Source organism: Manis javanica, chromosome 2 (genome assembly GCF_040802235.1).
Source record: "Manis javanica isolate MJ-LG chromosome 2, MJ_LKY, whole genome shotgun sequence".
Taxonomy (NCBI): domain Eukaryota; kingdom Metazoa; phylum Chordata; class Mammalia; order Pholidota; family Manidae; genus Manis; species Manis javanica.
The window spans coordinates 224,465,619-224,491,056 of NC_133157.1; the positions used below are offsets into that span (position 1 = coordinate 224,465,619).

General features: G+C 50.7%; 1 protein-coding gene across 13 annotated transcripts in view; it reads left to right on the forward strand.

Moving 5' to 3' along the window:
• Positions 1-25,438, forward strand: part of AGO2 (argonaute RISC catalytic component 2) — a 113,353-nt gene that overhangs the window by 32,928 nt on the left and 54,987 nt on the right. For 7 of the 13 annotated variants that reach the window (XM_073230293.1, XM_073230294.1, XM_073230288.1 and 4 more), the window contains one exon: positions 15,110-15,302. The exons of 2 other annotated variants lie outside the window; for them this stretch is intronic. In XM_073230293.1, coding sequence (XP_073086394.1) covers positions 15,226-15,302 — 77 coding nt within the window. In that variant the 5' untranslated portion in view covers positions 15,110-15,225. Of the gene's footprint in view, positions 1-5,739; positions 5,976-14,348; positions 14,370-15,109; positions 15,303-16,897; positions 17,025-25,438 lie in introns of those variants that run through there. 4 more of the 13 variants (XM_073230297.1, XM_073230300.1, XM_073230291.1 and 1 more) reach the window with 3 other exon arrangements.

Sequence of the window (25,438 nt, forward strand, 5' to 3'; positions counted from 1 at the left end):
GTGTGCCGCCCACAGCCGGCCCTGCCTCTGTGCGCCCGCGTCCCCTGGATCTTCATCGTCACAGAAGATACTGAGCCTCAGAACCCGGAAGTCTGGTTTACCTTCTAACTGTGTGACCCAAAGATTAATTTCATCCCATACCATCAAGAAAATGGGGTCAGGGATAGACCACTTCATAAATTCTGAGTATGGGTTAAGACAAGGAGTCCAGTGCACCGCTCACCTGGTAGGTGTTCAGGAGACATCTCTTAGATGCTGACTCATCAGTGGGACCATGGAACTCTGTTTCGGATGCTGAATCAGTTCAGTTTCAGCAGCTGCTCACTGAGCACCCAGGACCAGCCAGACCTTAAGGTGCTGGGACAGTAACGTTAGTCAGCCTCTAGATCTCTGGGGAGGTACATATCTCAGCCTACAAACTACTGATATCCAGGTAGAACAGACTCTGACATCGGAAGCATCCATAGTCAGATAGAAACATCACGAAGGGACGCAAACTGGAGAATGTGGCGCATGACTGCTGCATTTCTCTAGTCTCAGACTGAGCAAAAGCAGAGAGGTGGAGCAGGTGCCCTGAGGAGGGTCTCCTGAGCCTGCCAGCGTCTGCAAGGCTGTCCTGCCAGAAGGTGGCAGGGGCTCTGTGTGTCCCTAGGTACTGCGGGATTTCCAGGAGAGATGGTGTCCCTGTAGCTCGTTTTCAGGGGAGCAGGTCACAGATTGGTTGGGGGCGCTGCCTGGGCAGGGCTGGGGGCTGGTGGGAGGGCAGCTGCAGACCTGCTGTAGCTCAGAGCCAGCGACATACGGCTCTCCCGCACCGGGGGCTGTTCGCATGGGGACCGAAGGCCTCTCCTAGAGCAGCTAGCTGCACTTGAGGCCTGGCAGGGCCTGGGGGCAGGGCTGGGGGTTGTCCTGGGTGAAATTACAGAAAGGATATTAGGTCAGACAGGAGGAGATGTGACCACATCAGGTGAAGATTCGAGCAGTGTTGGGCCTCCCGCCGTGGTTTCCCCCTCTGATCAGGGGCCTGGCCTTTGGAAGGCCACACCACAGGCAACTGAACCCGAACCTGTGTGTCCCTCTGCCTTGGTCTAAACTGGTTCTTCCTGGTGTGGTGGCTCCCACGTGTGTGGCCAGAGCCCAGGTGCTGTCCCTCCAGCGCAGGCCCGGCCTCTTCTCTGGTAAGGGTCGTGGAGATGCTTGTGTGCGTCCCTCCCTTTCCCGCCCTGGGGACTGAGCTTCTTGCTGGAGACCTTTGCCCTCTGTGCTGTTGGCTCTCGTTCCATCTTCCGCGTCTTCTCTTCTGTATGGAACCACAGGGAAAACTGGGTGGGGGTGGTGCCCTGATGCCTGGGCGCCGGGGTCACCTGTCCATTGCCTGGTTGGGCAGATGGCCACTGCCTCGGTCTGCGCACCCCGCATGTGTTAGGAGGGGCCGCGCTGGTGGGTTTCACGGCCTCCCTGGTCTTTTCCAGACCGACAGAGCCCGAGACTTCCCCCGTTAGCTGTGGGGGATGGAATGAAAGTCGTGGCTTTTCATTCCTGATGGCGTTTTTTCTTTCTAATTCTGCTTCTCTTAAAATTCATCAGGCCTCACAAGCCACTACTGAGAGACTGGATTTCAATAGGCTTACACTGGCTAGAGAAATCTGAATGCAAATTTATTCTTAGTCCATTACTGAAATTAAGGCTTGAAGTCAGGAATTGGTTCCCATGGAAAGGGCCCTGGCTCGGGAAGCCAGGCAGTGGCCGCCAGCCTTGTGACACCGCTCCTCACAACGAGAAGTTCATTCCCAGGGCATGCAGTCCATGCTGGGCTGCGCACCGGTGTGGCACAAACGGAAGTTGGCCAAGCAGCACTTGCCCTTAGTAGGTGAGACGTGCTCTCCATACCGCGTTTTCTTTTCCATTAAAAAGATGGACCGCTGGTAGCTGCCTGAGTGTGGTAGTCACTGCGCCTGCTGTACTGGGGGGCTGCGTGTCAGATGCCACCCCTGCGCTGGTGCCCTGGGGCTCCCCCGTGAGCCCCAAAGGGTGTACATAGTGGGTGCTTTTCTTGCCGTGTCACAAAATGATTCAACCCTGTGACCTGCAGGGGGCTGGGGGATCCCCACCCTGAGTCGGACAGCTGAGCAAAGAAGCAGGTTCCCATGGTGCCATGGGGCATGTTTATAAATGAGCGGAAACAGATCATCTAAGGTTTTTCTTTTACAAAATTCCAGTATGAGCTCCCTTTATCTGGGATGTAAAACCCAAACTGGAACCTTAATCCTGTGTTTCAAATGGCGTATTTGCTGGCGAGAGAGCATGATGAGTTTTGGGGCAAGGGTACCTGGGTTGGCATCCTGCCCTGGCTGGGTGGGTGCCCTTGAGCAGGTGCCCAGGCACTGCTGGCACCAGGAGATGCTCCGGACGGCCTGTGGTTGCAGCGTGACAGCCATTGCAAGACCGCTGCTTCGCCTGTCTTGCGTCTGATGACACGTCTCCCCTGGGGTGCGGTGCTCACAGCTGACCACTCCCTCTTTTTGTAGTCGTGGGGCCGTGAGTGAGGCGCTTCCCCTACAAATCTCACCTTGTTCATCTGTAAAAGGTGCCCGGGAGTCATAACAGGCCTGTCTCAAATCTTGAATCGGGCAGGTTTTTAAACCTCTCTGGACATCCTTCAAATGAGGTACCATGGTCTTATATCTTAGGTTTTAGGTAACTTTGGAAAATGTCAAACAGAGAAGAATAGAACCATATATCGAATACCGATTCATCCTTTTCCCAGAATTTGTTCCTAGTTACCCTTATAAGCTTTTAAAAATCACAGCTTTATTACTTTTCTAATAATAGATAATATATGCCTACCTACAAAATTAGAGGCATACAGAAGAGCAGAAGCACCGGTTGTAGAGTGACTGCTGGGAATCACCGCGGTTAACACTCTGCTTTATAATCCTTCCCTAAGTTTCTCTTTCTTACGCCAGATCTTCATAGACACACACAGTGAATGGTATTGCGTCAGACCGGAGTTCAGACCCACCCCCCCAACATCTTCCCACATTATAGTTGTAGATGGTGGTGTCAGTAAGTTACTGTAGTGATTATTTAACCAGCTCTCTACTGATGGGCATTTACCCAATTGTCTGCATTATTGTTATGCCCTAAGTGGACGTTCTTACATGTGGGTATCTGAGTATTTTAGGATAAACGCCTGGATGTTGAGTCACCAGACCAAAGGCACATGATTCTAAAAGATTTCTGAAACATACCGTCAAAACCACATAGTGTGGATAAGAGTGACTTTTTTCCAAGCTCTTATACATGCCAGATTATAAATGCAAAATTTATCATTTTAATTCTGTTTCTTTGACTACAGGCTGAGCATATTTTTTTTGTTGCCTATTAGTGTTTCCTATATACACTATCCATTCATTTTCCTTTTCCTTTTGGTTTTGATTCTTATTAATTTATAAAACTATATATCTAGGTTTCCAGATTTGTGAGTTTATGTCACAAAATTTTTTGAATTTATTGAGCAGTTAAGAACAGTTTAAAAATTCTTATGTAGTCATATTTGTCTCTTGTCACATCTGCTTTTTGGGTCTAAGAAAGAGTGTGCTCTGTTCCCACTGCAAAATTAGAAAAGCTTAAATTTTAAAGTGCTTCTTTGGCTGTTTTCTCTTCATTAAAAGTACCTGTTTACAGTTTGTGCCCACTTGGACTTCACTTTGAAGTGAGATGTGAGGGGGCTCCCCTTGGTGCTTTCCCTCAGACGTTCTGAAAGGGGCCCAGCTGTTCTTTCTCTCCGTCCCCTGACTGGGATGCCCCGAGCCCTCCCTGAACTGTCCCAGGTGCGCTCCGTGGGAAGAGGGGCTGGGTAGGTGCTCAGGGAGTACGTCGGGTGGGGAGAGGGTGCCTGTGGAGCACCTGCAGGGCTGGGCGCACAGTCAGGCTGCAGTACGTGGCCGCTGTGACTGTGTGCCACAGTGCTGGCTGAGTGGGTATGGTGAGGCTAGATCACTGTGCAGCTAGTCCACACATCTTTTTTAATTTGTTTGGCTGAAATGTACCTGCAGTCTTGGAAGGACTCGGGGCAGCGTGGCCTGGCGGCGAAGCCCATGTGCTGATGGCAGGACTGGTGCCCGAGCTCTGGCTTTGCTTGTTCTTCACCTCTGGACCCCTCAGCTCCCTGCCCGCGCGTCTCTGCCTTCCCCGGCGTAAGGACTCAACGAGACGACACGCGTGAAGGTTTGGCGCTGTGCCTGGTCCACCAGTTGTGGCTGTTACTTTCTGCATTATTATTGGAGCTAAAAATAACAATACACATACTGAGAGGGAATTTATGCATTTTCTACTGGCGTTGAGATATGTGCTAGGCAACTAGGATGAGCCGGCCACTGTAGAGGACCACTGAAGAGAGTTCTCTGAACTTTCTACCTAACAGGGTTGGGGGAGCAGAGGATGGCACGTTAGACTCTTGTATGTGCTGCGTAATAAAAAGGATTAGGTTCTTTGGAGGAACAGACCTGGTGAAGTGTGAGAGACGCCCTGTGAACCCTTCTGTCCTGGAGGGTGGATGGATGGGCAAACGGCATCGGTAAGGGCCCCATTGTAAACTGCTTCGGTGTCAGGCAGTTGCAGTCCAAACCTTAGCACTGTGGTCTGCCCAGGGCAGCACCCTCCGTGGGCCCCCAGGTCCTTGTGTGAAATGAAGACAGTCCTGTCCCGAGGCGGTGGGTGAGAGTCAGTGAGAAGAAGGTGCCTGGAGTCCTGTGCCTGGAATGTAGCAGATACTTGATAGATGCCAGTGTCTCGCGCTGAAATGTTCAGACTGCTAGCAAAAGATGGAGTCGTGGTCTTCATGTAGATGCCTCTTGGTCTTGCCCTAAAACCGGGCACTGAGCATTAAATCTGCACTGGTGTTCCTACTGTGAGCGAGCATGGCACCAAGCTATGTCTTCATCCGTTTGCCCATCATTCATTCAACAGTTCTACAAGAGCAGACACAGTCCCTGCCCTCAGGACGCCCACATTCCAGAGGAGAGGCAGTTACTAATGAGAGACTCAGAATAAGCACAGACCTGTATCTGGTCAGCACCGCAGAGAATAGGAGGGAAACGCACATGATAGTTTTCCTGCCTTTACGGAACCTCTGTGAAGGGCTTGCATGGTATGGCTGGACTTTCTGCTCTGAGAACCATGCGTCTGTGGTGGGAGGCCCAGCAGCAGTGGGGTGCACGTCAGCTACTGACGGAGCGTTTCAGCAGGAGGCACTTCACACTTTCCAAGTATTTAATTTCTCCTTGTATTTACTGTAGTATCTCTAATACTGTCAAGTAAAGACAGATGGTGGGTCAGAGGGGACATTTTAACTAATAAGGGAAATTTTATTAAAGCAATTTTTACAGGAAAATAGCTCTCTTTTTATAGACCACAGGGGTGGTTTTTTGGGCCATTTCTCAAAGAGAGGGAGTTTGAAATGATGGTTGGAGTTTCAAGTTGAACCACAGAAGCCCATTAAAAAGCCCATTGTAGATGCAGTTCTTTGAGTTTGCAAGGAAAAGAGAGAAATATGCAGTTAGTCACTGGCGTGGGGCTGTTGGATGTTTGTTTTATAACTAATCCTAAACTGCACGTATGTGTCACAGACTCCTCGTGTGCATGCTCTGTCGCGCACTAAAATGAGGTTAAAGTATTTTTAGAATGTTACTCATTCAACCACAGAAGCTGAGTGAGGCATTCTAGTAGCGATCCCCAGGCAGCCCGTGTTCCCTGCCCGCCGTGCCAGGCTCCTGCCTCCGCGTGGGCCCTGACATCCGTCCCTGCCCGAGTGACCGCCCCTGTTCAGGCTGCCCTCCGGGGCCCCTTCTCGGAGTGTTGTGAAGAACCAGGCTGACAGGCTGGAATTTCCCAGAGAATTTTTATCAAGAGGAAGAAATGAAAGACTTACAGGAACGGTGGCCCGCGCGCAGATGACACATTTCCCGAGAAAGGTCTGTGACGCCCCCGCCGGCTGCCTCCCTGCCCGGCCCCCGCCCGCCCGGGGAGCCTCCTCAGGCTTTCCTCTGGGCTCTCCTGTCTCCCGGCTTCGTCCCCTTAGTTGGGGACACTGGCCCACACTGCCCAAGGGCATGAGGAGCCAGTGACAGCCGCACACTAGGGTGTGGGTGGGGCCCCCCGCTGCCCCGGGCTGGGTGCTGTAGCTGTGTCCTCTGTCCCCACTCCTGCAGGACACAGGGAGGGCGTTGTCACCTCTGGCTGGGACCCGGGACCCTGAGGCTGTGGCTGGGGGCTGGCTTCTGCCGGGGCTGACCCCCGCAACAGGGCGGGGGCTCTCGCGCTCTCCTCGGTGGCCCACGGCTCTGGGCGGGCGTTGATCACCCGGAAACACCCTGCGGCACCAGCTCACCCCCACCCCGCCCTCAGCACAGGCACTGCTGGGTCCAGAGTGTGCGGGTGGTGGAGTCGCTCCTCAGTCGTGACTGTGCGCACCTGCTGGCCCCTGCCCGGGACCCCCGAGGGCACGGGGCCCCTTTTCTCCCCTATCCCGTCACATTTTGCTTTCTTGTGCGCCCAGGAGCCTGGGGAGCCCCCACGCTGGCTCTGAGGTGAGTCTACGGAGGTTCAGGAGGTGCTGGTCCTACAGACCACGCTCTGTCCTGGCTCCTCTCGGCCGTGAAGCCCAGGCTGACGGGCAGCCAGTGTTCCTGCATCGGTGGCATCTGATGGGCCCTCAGGCTGGGTTAGGCCAGGTCTCTCAGCTGACGGCTGGCTGGTCGCTGGGCCTGTGGATAGCCTGTCGTCGCTCTGTTTCACCTCCAGCTGACAGGGGTGGATGTCCCTGTCTGCACTGCTGGCGCTTCATTCTGAGAAGGCGTCCGTTCATCTCACCAAAAGGGCCGCTGTATCGAGCAGATGAGACAGCCTGGGTGGCCTGTGTGGGCAACAGGTGCACTGGCTGAGTGGCAACCACATGTGCCGGGTCGGGAGCGTGTGGGCCTGACAGCGTCAGCTGACTGCTCTGTGCCCCCTGAGCCACCAGACTCTGTCCACCCCTAGCCTGTGGTGGAAGCAGGCCCTGCCAAGCCAAGGGACCCCGACAAGTCACTCGACCCCAAAGCCTCCATTTCCACCTCACAGGGATGTCCAGAAGCAGAAAGGAGTGACTGTCTCTGCCTGGCATGGCCTGGGGTGTAGCATGGAAGGGCTGGAAGGTCCCCAGCTATTTTCATCACTTCCTTTAACCTTTGTAGTTTCTGGCTGATGCCCAATATAATGAAAACAGAATTCTGAAAGGAAAATAGAGTGTGCATGGCTGTGAATGCTGACGCTCACTTTGAGGTTCTGGAAGGAGCTCAGCAATGGCCTCATGGTATTTGGTGGCGAACCTTAAACATCCCTGGCCACTGAGACATGGGTGCTGGCAGGCTGCGCTCACAGCCAGCTGGCCACCAAATCAGGTGGCAGCAGAACAGCCAGTTAATACAGAGCCTGGACCATTGGCGGCATTTGCCAGTGACCAAAGCTGCTTGATTGAAGAGCCAGGCTATTTGTTTAATGACTCTCTGATTTAGTTTTTTCTTAAGGAACACTTAAGTCACCCAGGAGTGAACAGTCACACAGATGTTTTTGCTCTTGAAGGTCATATAAGTCACAGTAAGATGTGGTGTAAGGAGCAGTGTCTGGGCGTGGGGCCGGGGGTGGTGACAGGAAGCCTTGGTGCCGGCCTCTTGGTGTTTTCATTGTACCTCCTGCCCCTCCACCGAACCCCCAGCCCTGCCTCACTGCCGTTGGTCCCCGCCTCCGGCTCAGGAGGAAAATGACTCAGAGCAGGTTGGGGACGGGGAACAGGGAGGGTGAGTTTCTCCCCTTGGTTACCAAGGTGACTTCCGGCTCCACATTCTGTGATTTACTACACGTCTGTGGTCAGGGTGCTGCTTTTGGCCTGAAGGTATAAGCTCGTACCAAGACCGCCTGCCTCTGCTTGTCGCCCAGCAGACAGGCAGTGGAAGCCGCAGTAAAGGCCGGAGGTGTGCCCGTGGTGGCCGAGACCCCAGGGGGTTACCGTCTACCTGTTAGACTCCAAACTGGGTGCCTGGCCTGATGTGTTTGTTACTCCGCCTTTTGAAGATTCAGTTCGCTGTTCTTAGAGATTTAGAAAATGGCAGAAATAGAGAGCATCTCTGGACAATATGGTTTGTGTGCTTGCTTCTCCCAGGAAAGCTTGCTTCCCTCTCTGGTCACCAGATCGCCTGCCTGGTGGCGGCCCCTCCTCCTGTGGCCCATTCTGCTGGCCTTAGGTGGATGCGTGGAGCCGGGAGGTCCCGAGACCATGTGCAGGTCTGGCCCTGGGAGCGAATCAGCCTCAGTTCTGTGCGCAAGGCTGTGCTGTCAGGCCTTTGCAGGCTGTGTGATTTCTGATTCTCAAACTCTGAGCCCCTGCATGGTAGGCGGCCTGTGGTGAGCCTGGAGAGCCGGTTGTCATGGCAGCCAGTAAATTGTGAGCTCACACGCGTCTGTGTTGGGCAGCCATGGAGACTAAAAGCCCCATGGTGGGCCTATGGGGCGTGGTGCTGCCTGCAGGGCCCTGCCTTGGGAGCACATCAGACTTGCCTGCCCTCCTGCCACCACAGAGACCAGGGAGGTTTCTGAGACACCATCTTTTCTGCTTAGAGATGAGGCCACTCTGTGCCCTTAGAGCAGACTGTTCTCAGGTGTTTGGGTCATGAGCCCTTTGTCAGTCCTGTGAGCCGTAGAGATGGAGTCCTTTCCAGACAGTGTTTTTCAAGTCATGGAACAAATACAGAGGATGACAAAAAATTTGGTCACATTGCAGTGCACTTATCAAAATAACAAATGCATGACAAAGTATCAGATAAGTCCTTTATCACATTTAGTAATAGGCTTGGGAGCAGGTCTGATGAATGTTGTGGTTTCGAGTTTCACAGCTGTCCTGTGACGTGAGAGCCCCGTGTTCTCTGTGTGTCCAGGCGTCGCCGATGCTGCTGTGGTCAGCTGGCCCTGCCTTGCTGGAGGGGGGCGCTGCATGTCACCCCAGGCCCTCTGAGTTCTCCATGTGGATCTGGGGCTGAGCCCCCAGCCCGGGTAATGCCTCCCCGACACCCACCCTGCTGGGTGTCTCTGGTCTCCAGGTGGTGGGCCAGGGCACTCAGCCTGGTCCAGACTAGTCCTGGGACACGGTGGCTGCACTTGTGCCCTCAGAAGCCAGGTGGGTTGCCCGGGTGGAGGGCGGGGCGGCCAGTGGGTGCCATCCCGGTGGTGATGCCGTGAGCCCAAAGCTCTGTTTCGTGTGTGGCTTTCATCCCAAGGGAGTGGTGGCCTCAACGCACCATGTCTGCAGGGGGGCCAGGACCTGGAAAGAGAGGAAAGCCCCAGAGCTCTGGAGGGCTGTGAGGCTGCGTGAAGGTGGGGCTGGAGCGAGGCTGCAGAGGGGCGGGGCCTGGCCTCGGGCTCTACTGCGGGCGTGGGGAGAGCCCCTGGCTTGGCACTCAGGGTGACACACAGGTGTGCAGCAGACCCTACCCTGGAAGGGTGCACGTGTGGCCACCCGGACACTGGGCAGGTGACTTGAGACCCAGTGGGTGGTCGATGGAGCCCAGGGCATCCCAAAGCCCGGTTTGCTCTGTGGGGCGTCAGGAGGGGCAGGTCCCTCAGCCGAGCCTTGAACCGTCGGCCTGCCGATGGCCTGACAGGGAGGGTGGCGGGGAGGAGGAGGCCAGAACAGGGGCTGTGGGTGTCCTCTGGCTCTGTGATGGGTGGGGCTCAGTGGGGACTGGGAGGTGCTGTATACATTTTGAGGCCAGGAGTTGGGGCTCAGGACCCTTGCCCTAATCCCGTTTGTGCCCTCTCCCGGCTGAAAATTTGGTGACCACAGATGTGGCGTCCGCAGGAGCTGACCTGGCACGCAGTGTAGGCGCTGGCGGAGCGTTTGGGACCATGTGTCCATGTGTGATGTAATGGTGATGAAGGACTCTGCACGGATCTGCACACGTCCATGGATCACGTGGGTGGAAAAGGACTGATGTTCTTACTGGGATTATCTCTGAGTGGTGGCATTCAGGTGATTTTAATTTTGTTTGTATTTTTCTACATCTTCTGTAATAAGTGTATGTTTTGATAACCAGAGAAAATAAATACCTGAAGGAAACTAGTCACCCAGGCTGTGTCCCCCAGCAGAGGTGGAGAAACAAGGTGCCTCGACTCCCCCTCAGGTGCCACTTAGAAAGTGCTCTGTGGTTTGCAGTCCGGGGAAGAAGGCAGCTGAGGAGCAGGGCGCCCAGGGCGGCCCCACCCGTGAGCCCTCAGGTCTCTGGTCCTCCTGCAAGGGGAGAAGAGATGGGCAGGATTTTCGAGAAAGGAGCCAGACTTGCTTCTCCTGGAGGGTTTCAGCGCTGCACGTGCTGTCGCCTCTGCCGTGGGGGCCCTGCCAGTGGGGCCGGCCTCTGTTACCATGCCCTGCACCTGCCAGGTGCCAGCAGGTGTTTCCCCAGCCACTTTGCTGATGGGCTGTGAGGCCGGGGGCTGCGGCCCTTCCAGGCTCCCGCTGGCCTTGTTCTCCCTGCTGGGAGTACCCTGGGCGGCCCAAGCCGGGGGACTCCCCGCACCCCTCAGACTGCTCCCTGGGGCCGTGCCTGGGACCTCGCGGCCTCAGGTTCTCCGTTCCCTGTGTTCCCCCCGCCAGCCCGAAGGGGCAGTGGATGTCAGCAAACGTCCCTAGGGAAAGCTCTCAGCGCCGCTGTGGGCTGTTGGCCATCACGCAGGGCTGCATGGGCCCAGTTGCTGCAGCGCCCCGCCTAGGGCATCCCATACCCGTGGACACCCCTGGCAAGCCCTTCCTTCTCTGGTCACCCCAGCCTCTTGTCCTGTGTGTCGGCTCTCCCCTTGTCCCCACCCCTTCCCTAGGGGGAGGGCTGGGACGAGGCTGCCACTCTGGTGAGGGGCCCCATCCCTTTTTACGGGTGAGGGGCTGCCCGGAGGTGGTGCACGGGGGCTGGTGTCACATAGCCATGCTCTGAGACTCCCCTGAAAAGTCAGGGACAAGCCAGACCCCGGGGGTGGCTTTCTCCAGGAGGCCGAGTGCTGCCCTTCAGCAGCCTTGTGGACAGTGTAATGAGCTCACCCCCATGGCGTCTTGTAAGGACGCCAGCACTGTCTGGCCACTGTGGCCCAGTTACTCACACGGGAAGGCGATCACTCATTCACTGCGTGTGTCTCTGTCAGTGACTGAGGTGTGGCTGAGGTGGGATTCTTAGACACATGTGCTGAACTCTCAGCACACTCCTGGTGCCTGTGTGAGCCCGGCACTGGGATTCTGGGCTCAGGAGGGCCTGCCCTCAGCACGCGCTCGCTGGGATGCCACACGGAAGGGGGAGTTGTGGAGTGCTAAGGGCTGGGCTGGCCACTGCCCGGACAGGCCACTTCCCCTTGGCATAGCTGGGACAATCAAGGGTCTCTGGATGCAGGACGAGGACTTGCCTCCCCTTCCTGAGGGTTTGCCTGCCAGCGCAGGGCAGGGCTGACAGGTGCAGGAACAGTGGGAGAGCCGCTCCAAAGAGGGCTGCTTGGATGGCCGCCTGAAGGAAACGTGGCTGTACCCGCAGCACAAAGTTGTGGGCAGCAGCCGTGGTGTCTGGGGACAGTTGTCACGAAGCTAGAACCTGCACTTCTTTGTGAGGATGGAAACATGCAGGAGAGCCTTGAAGGGGGACGACTGGTGGCCCGGGGGCTAGCAGGGCAGCAGCTGGGACGTGAAGCTGAATGGGGGGTGTGGGCAGTCCCCCCACTGCCCTCTGGCAAGTTCGTTCAGAGGACGGGGACAGCACCGCATGGGCCATGTGAAGGGGTGGCCAGGGAGCTGCGCTCTGGGCACAGGCCTCATGCCTCTGCCTGTCCCTGCCCCGCTGGTGCCATGACGCCCTCAGTGCCCACACAGCACCCAAGGGAAATGGCCGTGGGAGAGCCCTGGGAGGCTAGCCCTCAGGGAACACTGGGGCCAACGGTCGGCCACCCATGGGTGCCGTTCCTGTCCTCCCGCGGCCTCTGACAGCATCGGGTCCCACCTGGGCACCTCGGCTACCCGTCTGGCCAGGAGCTGCCATCCTGGGGCGGCATTGCGTCCTCTCCTCACACGCCCCTCCTGCTGACCTTAGTCCTGCCTGTCTGGGCACTTTGCTCCCAGGGCCCTTGGGGCCTGTGGAAGCGCACCTGGGTCTCCGAAGACTGAGGCCCCGCTCTCGTCCAAGGTCGCCCGTCCCGAAGGGCGACCCCTGTGCATCCTCTCCTACTCCCTCTGCTTGGGAAACTGTCACAGCTTTACATTGGCGTTTGTGTTCCATAATAGGTGATTTTATATTCCACCTGCCTCCCCATGAACTGTATTTTCATTATTAAAAGCTAGAAGCAAGGAAGAAACATCTGTGAAATTATGCATTTTATGAATATATTGCCATTGCATTTTTTCCATTGTTTTTAGTAATATAGGTTAGTAACTTGAACTGGACAATTTCCTGGTTTCCAGTGGCAAATTGTAGAAATAATAGGTATTGGGGAGATAGGAGAAATCAGCTTGGGCTGAGAATAGGCCCGAGGCCTAATCTGTGCCAGGGGACAGATTTAAGTAAGGCTCGGCTGATGCTGGTGATGGGCGGGGGAAGCCTGCCTTGGCGGTGGTGTGTTGGCTGCGCGTTGCTGTGACGGAGGCTTGGATGGCCTTCTTCTCAAAGGCGCTCTGCTCTGCACCATGGGGCACAGCCAGGGAACACGGGGGAGCACGCTGTAAGCTGGGAAACCCTTCAGGGTGGGCGGCTCTCCTGTTCCTGAAGCTGACCTGGGGCCAGATTTCTGTGCCTCTGGCTCAGTGTTTCCCAGACACAGACGTGACTTCTGGGGGTTTAGCTTAGTTTCTACATTAGAATGCTTCCTCTTGCTGGATGAAGTCCTGCCGAGAGCAGGGACCCCACGGTGGGGCCCCCCAGTGCTGAGCATGGAGGAGCTGGCCCATCTCAGGGGATGAGCCCACCCCTTGGCTTGGTTGGGGCCCGCAGTGCGGAACACCGTGGGGACCTGCTGTGTGGAGAGGTGAGCGCGCCTGGTCCACCTGCGACCTGCGCTCAGGCACTCCCCTGGGCAGTGCCTCGGAGCTGCTGCGGCACGCTGCCCACTTTGTGTCCTGGTCCCCGGCTCGTTACCAGGCACAGGGGGCGGGGGTGGGGTGCTTGCTGGAAGTGGGGGCGTGCTGTGAGTCTGTGAGTGTGCCTTCTGCAATGTCGTGGTTGCTTAGCGAGAGACCCGAAGGTTTCCAGGTGGTAGACCTCAGTAACCTCTAAAGGATGTTTGCTTTTTATGGAAAGAAAACAAAATAAAAGTAATTCAAGGACTGAGCTTTCCTAGGTCAGAAATACAGTGAGAACAGCTTCTGCTATTTCTAGTTGATACTTTTATTTCTAGTGAATGGCAAGGATTGAAGTACATGGAATGTTTTTTTTTTTTAATGAGCATTTTTTGGGAAACTGAGACATTTGAGAGAAAATTAAAAGAATTCTGTTAAATTCTGAAAAAAAGAATGTTTTTTTCCTAAACCCACAGTTTGAACTCTACTAATAGAATCATTGAAATCTGAGTTGGGATGAAGTTTCTGCCATGTGTGGCGTGGGGGGAAGCAGTCTGATTACCTGGATGGTCTGCGCAGCAGTGAGGGAGGGACACCCCTGGACTTTTGGCCCCTTTGTTACCTGTGAGCCCCCCCTTTGGCCCTGTCTCTCTCGCTGATGGCACTCACTGCCCATCTGTCTGGTCTCTTGTAGCAAGACAAGCACAGGGACCAGTGAGTTGTTAACTGCATTTTAAGTCCAGAATTGGCTCTGGGTGAGGTGGCTGCCCTCTCTGTGGAAGTGTGGTCTCGGTCTGTTGCAGACAAGGTGGTGTTGAGCGTGGGTGGTGGTTTCCGGGGGCCAGAGAAAGTGCAGGGTAGTTGAATGCCTGTGCTGACCCAGCTCAGCTGCGAGACGCCCTGAAATAGGGGCTGACGTGTGGCATGGTGTGGACGTGAGCATCGGTGCCGGGAAGGCTCGGCTTTCTCCACTCTTGATGTAGCAAAGCTCTCCTTCGGGACTTCGGTGGGCCGTTGTAGAGGACACTTTCTGAGTGATTTTGGCCTTCTTCCTTCACGTGTCTGAACTTTAGCTTCTGCAAATGTAAATGGAGGGAAGCTGGTTGAATGTTTCTGGGCCTTTGCTGCCCGCCAGGGCTGTCTCAGACCCTCGGGCAGACAGAGGTCCTGATCTTCAAGCTGCTTGAGGTCCAAGTGGGAAGCAGAGGGCCCAGCAGATTGATACTGGGTGCTTGAATACAGTGAGTTGGAGACACAGGTAAGGCTTAGATGAGTCCCACTGGGATTCCTGGGCAGGGGGCCACGTGCTGGCTATGCCGTGCAGAGGCTGGCTCCTGGGGCGGGGCTGGAGCTGCAGAAGATAAGACCGAGGCCAGACCAGGACCATGAGTGCCAGGGGTTGGCACTGTGGCTGGGGAGCCATGCAGGCATTTGGACAGGCTGAGGCAAGACTCCTGGCTTGGAGCGGGGAAGGTGGGTGAGAGAAGTTTGGATACAAGACCCCACTAGAAGCTCCCCCAGTCACATGTGCAGGAGGAAATGGGGATCTGGCCAAGGCCAAGCGAGATGGACAGGAGAGGATGCATGGGGAAAGAGGGTAAAAGGAGGGTGCCGTGGGGGTGGCCCTCGGCCTCCCCGGAGACACCAGCCCGGGGGCAGTTGGCCTGTGTGAGCCTGTTGTAAGACAGGGGGGCCAGGCAGGAAGCCCAGCGTCCAGGGCTCTGGGCAGAGCAGGGAGGCAAGGGGTGGGGGGATGGTCTGAAAGGGAGGGCATGGCCCGGAGTCATGTGCCACCGGGTGGCAGGAGGGCCAGGCCGGCAGAGCCCTTGAGCCTGGCAGCTGTGGGCAGGGCAGATGCGAGTTTCAGGTGGTGCGGTGTGGCCCTAATGGAGGAGGAGGAAGGGGGCGAGGCTGGGGGCTGGGGGACACCCACTTTGCGGTGCCGCGAGCCGTAGAGAAGCCGCTGCTCCCCTGTAACTGTGCTCTTTGCTCTCCCAGTGCTCACGCCTCCTGCGCCTCCACCACCCATCCAAGGATATGCCTTCAAGCCTCCGCCCAGACCCGACTTCGGGACCTCCGGGAGAACAATCAAGTTACAGGCCAACTTCTTTGAAATGGACATTCCAAAAATTGATATTTATCATTATGAATTGGATATCAAGCCAGAGAAATGCCCAAGGAGAGTTAACAGGTATTCGGTCTCATCCTTTCTCGATCCTGATTGATTTCTGTGGGTAACCCAAACACAGTATTCTAAACTTCTGGACCCTTTGATTCTCAGGTCTTTCTGACTTTTTTCCCCAGGAAGATCCCTTGCATTTATTTTTTGAAAAGTGTTCAGTGTGTTTCATTGTCTCAGCACAGTTGTAAGCATACAACTCAGGGAGCTTTGGCAAATACATACATCTGCCCGTTGCCCTGGGCTGTTCCCTCGCACCCTCTTCCAGTTGATCCCCAGCCCCTAGTCAGGGCCCCGATGCGTCACCCTCAGTTCGCTTCCTGCACACGGATCTGGGTTATGCAGCGCCCTCTCCCGCTCCTTGGACTCAGCATAATGTTTTTGAGATTGACTAGTTTGATTGTGTGTATTAATAGCTTCTTATTTTTAATGCTGAGGAATGTTTTATAGTATGAATATTTCATGATTCATTCATCCTCTGTTAGATGCTCAGGCTGTCTAGTCTTTACCATTATGGGTAACGCTGGTGTGAATAGTCTTATTAAAGTCTTTCTTGTGGACATGCATTTTCATTTTTTTAGATCAATACCTAGGAGCAAATGGTTGGGTCAAAGAGCAGGTGTAGGGTTCGCTGCACAGGAAGCCGCCGAGTTGTTTTCCAGCACAGTTGCGCCGTCTTCCCCCACAACAGCCGCGCGAAGGCCCGGCTGCCCCGCATCCTGGTCGGCACCTGGGGCGTCTGACTTGGTCGGTCTTTTGATCTTTGCTGTTCTGGTGGGTGTGTGAGAGTGCCTCGTCGTGACCCTGGTCGTCCCCTCCTCAAAGGGGGCCCGGTGCCTTTCCAGGTGCTCGTGTCTGTGACTCTGTCCATGTGTCACCGGCTGCCGTCTGTGTGTCGTCTCTAGTGAGCGCCACCGATGGCCTTTCCCTGCCTTGGGGGGTCGGTTGTCTTTTTGGTACTGATTTGTAGGAGTTCTTAGAATATTCTAAGTGCCTGTCTCTGTGGGGAGTATTTTCACCCAGTCTGAGGTTTGCAGTTTCACTTTCTTAATGTTGTCTTTTAATGAGCAGGATTTTATGATTTTATAATGAGCAGTCCGATCGATTGAATTTTGAAGTAGTTATTACCTTGTGTGTGCTCTGCACAAAATCTTTGCCTACCTAAAGGTTACAAAGATACTCTTATGTTATTTATTATTTTTGTTAAAGAAGAATTACAGTTTGGGCTTGTGTGTTTAGGTCTGTGACCCATCGTGAATTAGTTTTTGTCTGTGGTATGACATCAGGCTTCTCTTCCCCCCCCTGATTTACCCAAATACCTTGGGGTGGGGGCAGAGATCAGTTGATTCTCAGTTTCCAGCAGAAAGCCCCTTGAAATTTGTTACTGTGATTGCTTTGCAACCACAGGCAAATTTGGGGAAAATTAACACTGTTGAATCTTCCCATCCATAAACAGCACATTCTCCATTATTTAGGTCTACTTTAATTTCTCTCAGCAGTTATTTCACAATTTTCGGCACAGAGGTCTTTCATTTTATTTACTCTTATGTATGTTATGTGTTCTTTGATGTTGATTGTAAGTTGCATTTTACAATTTCATTTTCTAGGAGGGTGTGACTGGCCTATAATGAGTGGGATTTCCTTGTGGAGTGATGGAGATGTTCTAACTTAGTTTGCAACCATCACCACAATCCTGTGATACAATAAAACCATTGAATTGTACGCTTTAAATGGGTGAGTTTTATGGTATGTGAATATCTCAGTAAAGATGTTAAAATTTTTTTCATTATTTTTCAATAAAGATGTTTTTATTTCTTGTCAGTCCTCAACGCATTTTATTTATTTATTTTTTACTTGCCTTGTGGCAGTGGCCGCGAAGTCCTGGATAAATAATGCCCACTGTCCATGGCGAGCGCAGGCGTCCTGGCCTTGCTCCCAGTCTGACGGGGCGTCCGTCCTGTCACGTGTGCAATCCTGCATTAGTTGTGGGATCCTCATCGAGACCTCTTCTCAGGCTGAGGGAGTGATCTGATTTGCTGAGAATTATTCCCCCATCTCTGGGCATTGAACTATGTCATATGCTTTTTCTGTGTCTGTTGAGGTGGTTTTTTATTTTTATTTTCTTCTTTTTTAGCCCTCCTATTAACGTGATTTTTAAAATCTTAAATTAGCTCGAATTTCTGAGAGTTGTGATATATTATTTTACATCTGTAGTCATACTACATTATTTTTGTGTGTTCCTGGATTTAATTTGTTAGTGTTTTGTTATGAATTTTTATATCTATGCTCCTGAGGGACATTAGTCTGTAATTTTCTTCTGTCGGGTCTCAATATTCGGGTTCTATAGCCTCGTAAGCTGGGAGGTGTTCCTGCCTCCTCTACATACTGAAAAAGCAAACCGTGAGATTCGTATGACTTCTTTCTCAATGTTTGAGTTTGTCATTGAAGTCATTTGGGCCTAGAGTTTTCTTCCCAGAAAGTGTATTACACAGTTTAATTTCTTTATCAGATAGCAGGCTATTCACATTTTTCTGTTTCTTAATTATGTCAGTTTTATAGTGTGCATCTTTCAAGAAATCTGTCCGTATCATCTGAGCTGTTGGGTTTACTGGGGTGAAATCGTTCCTCATGTCTTGTCTGTCGGACCTGCAGTGAAAGTCCCTGTTTCATTCCTAGTATTTTAAACCTGTATTTTTTCTTTATTCCTTGATGGGGTTTGTCAATATTATATTCATCTTTTCACAGAAACAACTTTGTTCATTTTTCTCTTTCATTTGCTGTCCACCCTCCCCCACCTGTTTTCTTTTCTTATCTTTCTTATTTTCTTTCCTTATTGCCCATTTTGAGTCTAGATCATCAATTCCAAACCTTTCTTTTCCCCCCAATCCTTCCGTTTCAGCCTGAGAATGCTCCTCTCCCTTGTTGTGGCCATGGCCCGTAAGTTTTGATACATGTCAGTTTTCATTCCGTTTAAAATATTTTCTCATTTCTCTTGTGGATTCTTCTTTAAAAAGAAATGTGTTCCATTTTTAACTTTTAGAGGGGTTTTTTTGTTTTTTTTTGATGATGCTGTTGTCATTGATTGCTGATGTAATCCCTTTCTTGTTAAAGAGCATATTCTGTAAGAGTCTTTTGAAACTTGCTGGGACTTACTTTATGCCTCAGCGTATGATTTATCTTCAGTGTTCCTCATAACTTGAAAAGAGTGTATATTTGGGGTGGGTACAGGGATCGGGAAAATTAGATGGAGTTAGTTGATAGGATTATGCCAATACTTTATATCCTTCCTAATCTTTTTCTTTTTCTCTTATTTTTATTTTGCTATTATTAATGTACAATTACATGAGCAACATTATGGTTACTAGACTCCCCCTATTATCAAGTCCCCCCCACATACCCCATTACAGTCACTGTCCATCATAACTTGTCTTCTATAGACAAGTTCCTATAGAATCATAACTTGTCTTCTCTGTATATACTGCCTTTCCCATGTCCCGGCCATCCCGACATTATGTGTGCTAATCGTAATGCCCCTTTTTCCCCTTTATCCCTCCCTTCCCACCCATCCTCCGCAGTCCCTTTCCCTTTGGTAACTGTTAGTCCATTCTTGGGTTCTGTGGTTCTGCTGCTGTTTTGTTCCTTCAGTTTTTTTTCTTTGTTCTTATACTCCACATATGAGTGAAATCATTTGGTGCTTGTCTTTCTCCGCCTGGCTTATTTCACTGAGCATAATACCCTCTTAGCTCCATCCATGTTGTTGCAAATGGTAGGATTTATTTTCTTCTCATGGCTGAATAATATTCCATTGTGTATATGTACCACATCTTCTTTATCCATTCATCTACTGATGGACACTTAGGTTGCTTCCATATCTTGGCTATTGTAAATAGTGCAGCGATAAACATAGGGGTGCATCTGTCTTTTTCAAACTGGGCTGCTGCATTCTTAGGGTAAATTCCTAGGAGTGGAATTCCTGGGTCAAATGGTATTTCTATTTTTGGTTTTTTGAGGAACCTCCATACTGCTTTCCACAATGGTTGAACTAGTTTGCATTCCCACCAGCAGTGTAGGAGGGTTCCCCTTTCTCCACAGCCTCGCCAGCAATTGTTGCTCTTTGTCTTTTGGATGGTGGCCATCCTGACTGGTGTGAGGTGATATCTCATTGTAGTTTAAATTTGCATTTCTCTGATGACTAGTGATGTAGAGCATCTTTTCATGTGTCTGTTGGCCATCTGAATTTCTTCTTTGGAGAAGTGTCTGTTCAGCTCCTCTGCCCATTTTTTTATTGGATTATTTGCTTTTTGTTTGTTGAGGTGCATGAGCTCTCTATGTATTTTGGATGTCAACCCTTTATCGGATCTGTCATTTATGAATATATTCTCCCATACTGTAGGATGCCTTTTTGTTCTATTGATGACGTATTTTGTTGTAGAGAAGCTTTTCAGCTTGGTATAATCCCACTTGTTCATCTTTGCTTTTGTTTCCCTTGCCCGGGGAGATATGTTCATGAAGAAGTCGCTCATGTTTATGTCCAAGAGATTTTTGCCTATGTTTTTTTCTAAGAGTTTTATGGTTTCATGGCTTACATTCAGGTCTTTGATCCATTTCGAATTTACTTTTGTGTATTGGTTAGACAATAATCCAGTTTCATTCTCTTACATGTAGCTAGCTGTCCATGATCTATTCTTGAAAATGTTCCATATGCACTTGAGGAGAATGTGTGTCCTGTTGCTTTTGGATGCCGTTTTCTGTAGATGTCCATTAGGTCCATCTGTTCTAATATGTTGTTCAGTGCCTCTGTCTCTTTCCTTATTTTCTGTCTGGTTGATCTGTCCTTTGGAGTGAGTGGTGTGTTGAAGTCTTCTAAAATTAATGCATTGCATTCTTTTTCCCCTTTAATTGTGTTCGTATTTGTTTCACATATGCTGGTGCTCCTGTGTTGGGTGCATTGATATTTATAATGGTTATATCCTCTTGTTGAGCTCACCCTTTTATCATTATGTAATGTCCTTCTTTGTCTTGTTACTTTCTTTGTTTTGAAGTTTATTTTGTCTGATACCAGTACTGCAACTCCTTCTTTTTTCTCCCTGTTGTTTGCATGAACTATCTTTTTCCATCCCTTGACTTTCAGTCTGTGTATGTCTTTGGGTTTGAAGTGAGTGTCTTGTAGGCAGCATATAGATGGGTCTTGTTGTTTAATCCATTCAGTGACTATGTCTTTTGATTGGTGCATTCAGACCATCTACATTTAGGGTGATTATCGATAAGTATGTACTTATTGCTATTGCAGACTTTAGATTTGTGGTTACCAAAGGTTCAAGGGTAATTCCCTATCTATCTAACACTAATTTAACTCACTTCGTATGCTATTACAAACACAACCTAAAGGTTCTTATTTTTTTTCCCCCTCCTTTTTTATCCTCCTCCATTCTTTGTGTGTTATGAATCATATTCTGTACTCTTTGTCTATTACTTGAGTGACATCTATTTAGCCTTAGGAATACTTTCATCTACAGGAGTCTCTCCAAAATGCACTGTAGAGGTGATTTGTGGGAGGTAAATCCTCTCAACTTTTTCTCATCTGTAAACTGTTTAATCCCTCCTTCAAATTTAAATGATAACCTTGCTGGATAAAGTAATCTTGCTTCCTGGCCCTTCTGCTTCATTCATTGCATTAAATATATCTTGCCACTCCCTTCTGGCCTGACGGGTTTTCCTTTGTATGTGATCTTTTTTTTCTCTGTCTAGCTGCTTTTAAAGTCTGTCTTTATCCTTGATCTTTGCCATTTTAATTATTATATGTCTTGATGTTGTCTTCCTTGGGTCCCTTGTGTTGGGAGATCTGAGCACCTCCATGACCTGAGAGACTGTCTCCTTCCCGAGCTTGGGGAAGTTTTCAGCAATTACCTTGTCAATGACACTTTCTATCCCTTTTCTCTCTCTTCTTCTTCTGGTATCCCTATAATGCGAATGTCGTTCCTTTTGGATTGGTCACACAGTTCTCTCAATATTGTTTCATTCTTAGAGGTTCTTTTTTCTCTCTGTGCCTCAGTTTCTTTGTATTCCTCTTCTCTAATTTCTATTCCATTTACCGTCTCTTCTACTACATCTAACCTGCTTTTAAATCCCTCCATTGTATGTTTCATTTCAGATATGGAATTTCTTAATGATTGAATCTCCAACCTAAATTTTTTCCTGAGTTCTTGAATATTTTTCTGTGCCTCTATAAGCACGTTTATGAATTTTATTTTGAACTCCCTTTCAGGAAGATTGGTGAGTTCAGTTTCCTTTGGCCCTTTTTTGGGGTTTGTCAGATTTTGGTCTGAACCATGTTGTTTCGACGTTTCATATTTCTGTGTGGTGCTCTCTAGTGCCCAGAGGCTCCAGTCTCTGGAGCTGCTCAGCCCCTGGAGGGAGGTTGGGGATCGCAGGGGAGGGAGGTTGGGGGTCGCAGGGGAGGGAGGTTGGGGGTCGCAGGGGAGCGGAGCTGGTGCCTGGGGGAGGAGAGAGCTGTTTCCTGGTTCCCGGCTGCGGTGCCGTCTCCGGTGCCGGAGCCCGTGGGCCGAGCACCCAGGTGTGAGCCTCTGTGCTCCGCGTCTCCAGCTGTCGTGGGCGGGGCCTGACGCCAGCGCCGTGACTGCAGGTGTGCCAGCCGGTGCGGCGGGTAGGAGGGAGGCTCGGCAGGCTGCGGGTCACGGGGGGCCTCGGAGCTGAGCAGCGAGCCGGGGGGATGCAGCGCCTGAGGCTCCCAACCAGCGGGGCAGGGGCGCCCGCACAACCTCGTGCAGCCCTGCCCCCCCCACCCCCGCACAGCAGGCCCCGTGCAAGCCCCGCCCCCTCAGCCCCCCGCCGCCCCGCCCCCTCAGCCCCCCGCCCCCCCCCCCCCCCCCCCCCGCCCCCCCCCCCCCCCACCCCCCCGCTGGGGCGCCTCCCAGGCCGCCCGCCTCTCCCTTGTCCCCGAGCGGCCGGCGGGGCTCCCCTCCTCCCAACCGCACAGTGTGGGGTTCTGCTCCCAGAGCCGACCGCCAGCGCCGGGTGCTCCGCAGCCCCGGCCCCACCCCTCCCCGCCCCGCTTCTCTTCCTCCCGCCGGGGGGCGGGGCGGGGGCGGGGCGGGGCTCGGGTCCCGCAGGATCGAGGCTTCGGTCCGTCACCTGCTCCGTGAGGTCGGCCCTGTTCCCGAGGTCCGCGCGGCCTGGCGCAGCCGTCTTTCCGGTTGCTGTTTTAGGGTAGTTGTGTCATTTAACTACATTTTCTAACTGTGGTTTTGGGAGGAATTCTCCGTCTCACCTCTCACGCTGCCATCTTGACTCTGACTCCAATGCTTCCTAATCTTTTTACCAGCATGTGATGTGCGTTTGTCTGTCTGTCCGGTGAGTACTATTTAGAAGTCTTTTCCTCATGCATTTCAAAGCTCTGTTATTGCAGGCATGCATATTACGGTTGGGTCTTCTATGATAAATTGACCCTTTTACCACTAGGAAATGTATCAATCTGGTAATTCTTTCTGTTTAAAAGTCTTTTTTTTTTTTCTGGTATTACTATAGCCTTGGGAACATTCTTATGTTTACTGTGTGGCTGATACATCTTTTTTTTTTTTTTTTTTTTTTTGAGAGGGCATCTCTCATATTTATTGGTCAAATGGTTGTTAACAACAATAAAATTCAGTATAGGGGAGTCAACGCTCAATGCACAGTCATTAATCCATCTCAGGCCTAGTTCTCGTCAGTCTCCAATCTTCTGAAGCATAACGAACAAGTTCTTACATGGTGAACGAATTCTTACATGGTGAACAGTACAAGGGCAGTCATCACAGAAACTTTCGGTTTTGATCATGTATTATGAACTACAGACAATCAGGTCAAATATGAATATTCATTTGATTTTTGTACTTGATTTATATGTTGATCCCACATTTCTCCCTCTATTATTATTATTATTTTTATTTTTAATAAAATGCTGAAGTGGTAGGTAGATGCAAGATAAAGGTAGAAAACATAGTTTAGTGCTGTAAGAGGGCAAATGTAGATGATCAGATGATCAGGTGTGTGCCTATGGACTAAGTATTAATCCAGGCTAGACAAGGGCAGCAAGACATCCACGGATGCAGAAGATTTCTCTCAAAGCAGGGGGGGTGAGGTTCTGAGCCTCACCTCTGTTGATCCCCAATTTCTCACCTGATGGCCCCCCTGCGGCTGTGCCTGTCTTAGGTTGTTCCTCCCTTGAGGAATCTTACCCGTCTCTGGCTAACCAGTCCTCTTCCGGGGCCATACAGGGAGATGTAAAGTTGGTAAGTGAAAGAGAAGCCATATTGTTTGCAAAGGTTAGCTTTTTACTTCTTTGCAGATTTATGCCCTGTGGCTTCTATGCCCAGCACTTGTCTCGAGGTATCTTTACCACCTGGAGGAATTATGATACTCGGTAAATTCGGTATGAGGCACGAATTCTATTTAAGGGTTGTAATTAGGAAGGAAGAAGAAAAGCTACAGATGTAGCATATGAAGGAAACATGGGAGGATTGATTATTTCTTTGACATATCTTCTTGTATAGTACCTTAAGTATGTATAGGTTTTAAACTGCTAACTAACTTGCACACACATATTAACATAATAGGAATATGGTGACATAAACAAAGCAAATCTGTAATTACCATCCATCTCCAGTGAAGCCAAGAAAACCATTTAGGCACCCTAGGCATTTGTGAAAATTTGTCTATGATATGATGGATATTGTCCAACTGTACTTGAACAGTCTGAGAGAAATCAGACAAATTAAAGCAGCCCATTTCTGGGATCTGTTCACATCCCATATGTTCTTTTAACCATAGATAGTCTATAGTCATGAGATTTTGGGGTGCTACAACTTGCACCCCTCCCAACTCCTGGTTGAGTTCCAACAGTACAGATCCGGTCAAATTGGTTGTCTCACTGTATGCACATGCCAGCCTAGACATCTCCCTCCTCATTCCTATGGCAAGTCCAGGAGACGGTGGGCTGGATGCACCCACAACCGCAGCATCGTCCGGATCCCTGTGGAGGCTTTTTGATGATCATCCCCCGGCACGAGTCCTCCAGAGAGTGCTGATGCCGGAAGCTCCTCCTCATATCGTATCTTAGTTCATTTTCTGGGTATCCAAGCTAGGCCTTGATCTTCTGCATAGAAACAAACAGACCCTTTGCCCACACTTTGACATGCCCTCTATACCACTGTGTAGAACTCATTGGAGGTCAGCACACAGGGACTGCTTTTTTTTTTTTTTTTTTTATTAAGAGAAAGGAATATTATCAGAAAAGAGTACCTCCATAGCTGATCATCTGACACCCTTTAAGTGATCAACTTTAAGGATATTTAAAGCATGCGTTGATCTTTGATTTACCAATAGTTTTATCCTATCAAGGAGTAATCCCCCTTTTCTTTCTTTTTTTTTTTAATTTTTAATCCATACTTACATGAAGAATACTGTTTACTATGCTATATCAGGTCCCCCCTAACAACCACATTACGGTTACTGTCCATGGCTGATACATCTTTTTACACACTTGTAGTCTCAGCTGTATGCATGTGCGTGTGTGTATTTCAAATACGTCCTTTGTAGATATACAATTGGGACTGTAGGTGGTCTGATAATTTCTGATTTTAATTGGAGCACAAGGCTCTTTAATATTTAATGTAATTATTTGTCGGTGGATTTAAATCTATCTCTTCCTATTTTTTCCCCCATATCTATTTTTTATTCTTTTTTTTTTGATAACATTAATCTACAATTACATGAGCGACATTATGGTTACTAGACACCCCATATCATCAGGTCCCCACCACATACCCCATTACAGTCACTGTCCATCAGCGTAGCAAGATTCTGTAGAATCACTACTTGTCTTCTCTGTGTTGTACTGACTCCCCGTGCCCTCCACCCCCTACATTATGTGTGCTAGTCGTAATGCCTCCTTTCCCCCTTGTCCTTCCCTTCCCACCCATCCTCCCCAGTCCCTTTCCCTTTGGTAACTGTTAGTCCATGCTTGGGTTTGGTGAGTCTGCTGCTGTTTTGTTCCTTCAGTTTTTTTCTTTGTTCTTATACTCCATGGATGAGTGAAATCATTGGCACTTGTCTTTTTCCACCTGGCTTATTTCACTGAGCTCCGTAATACC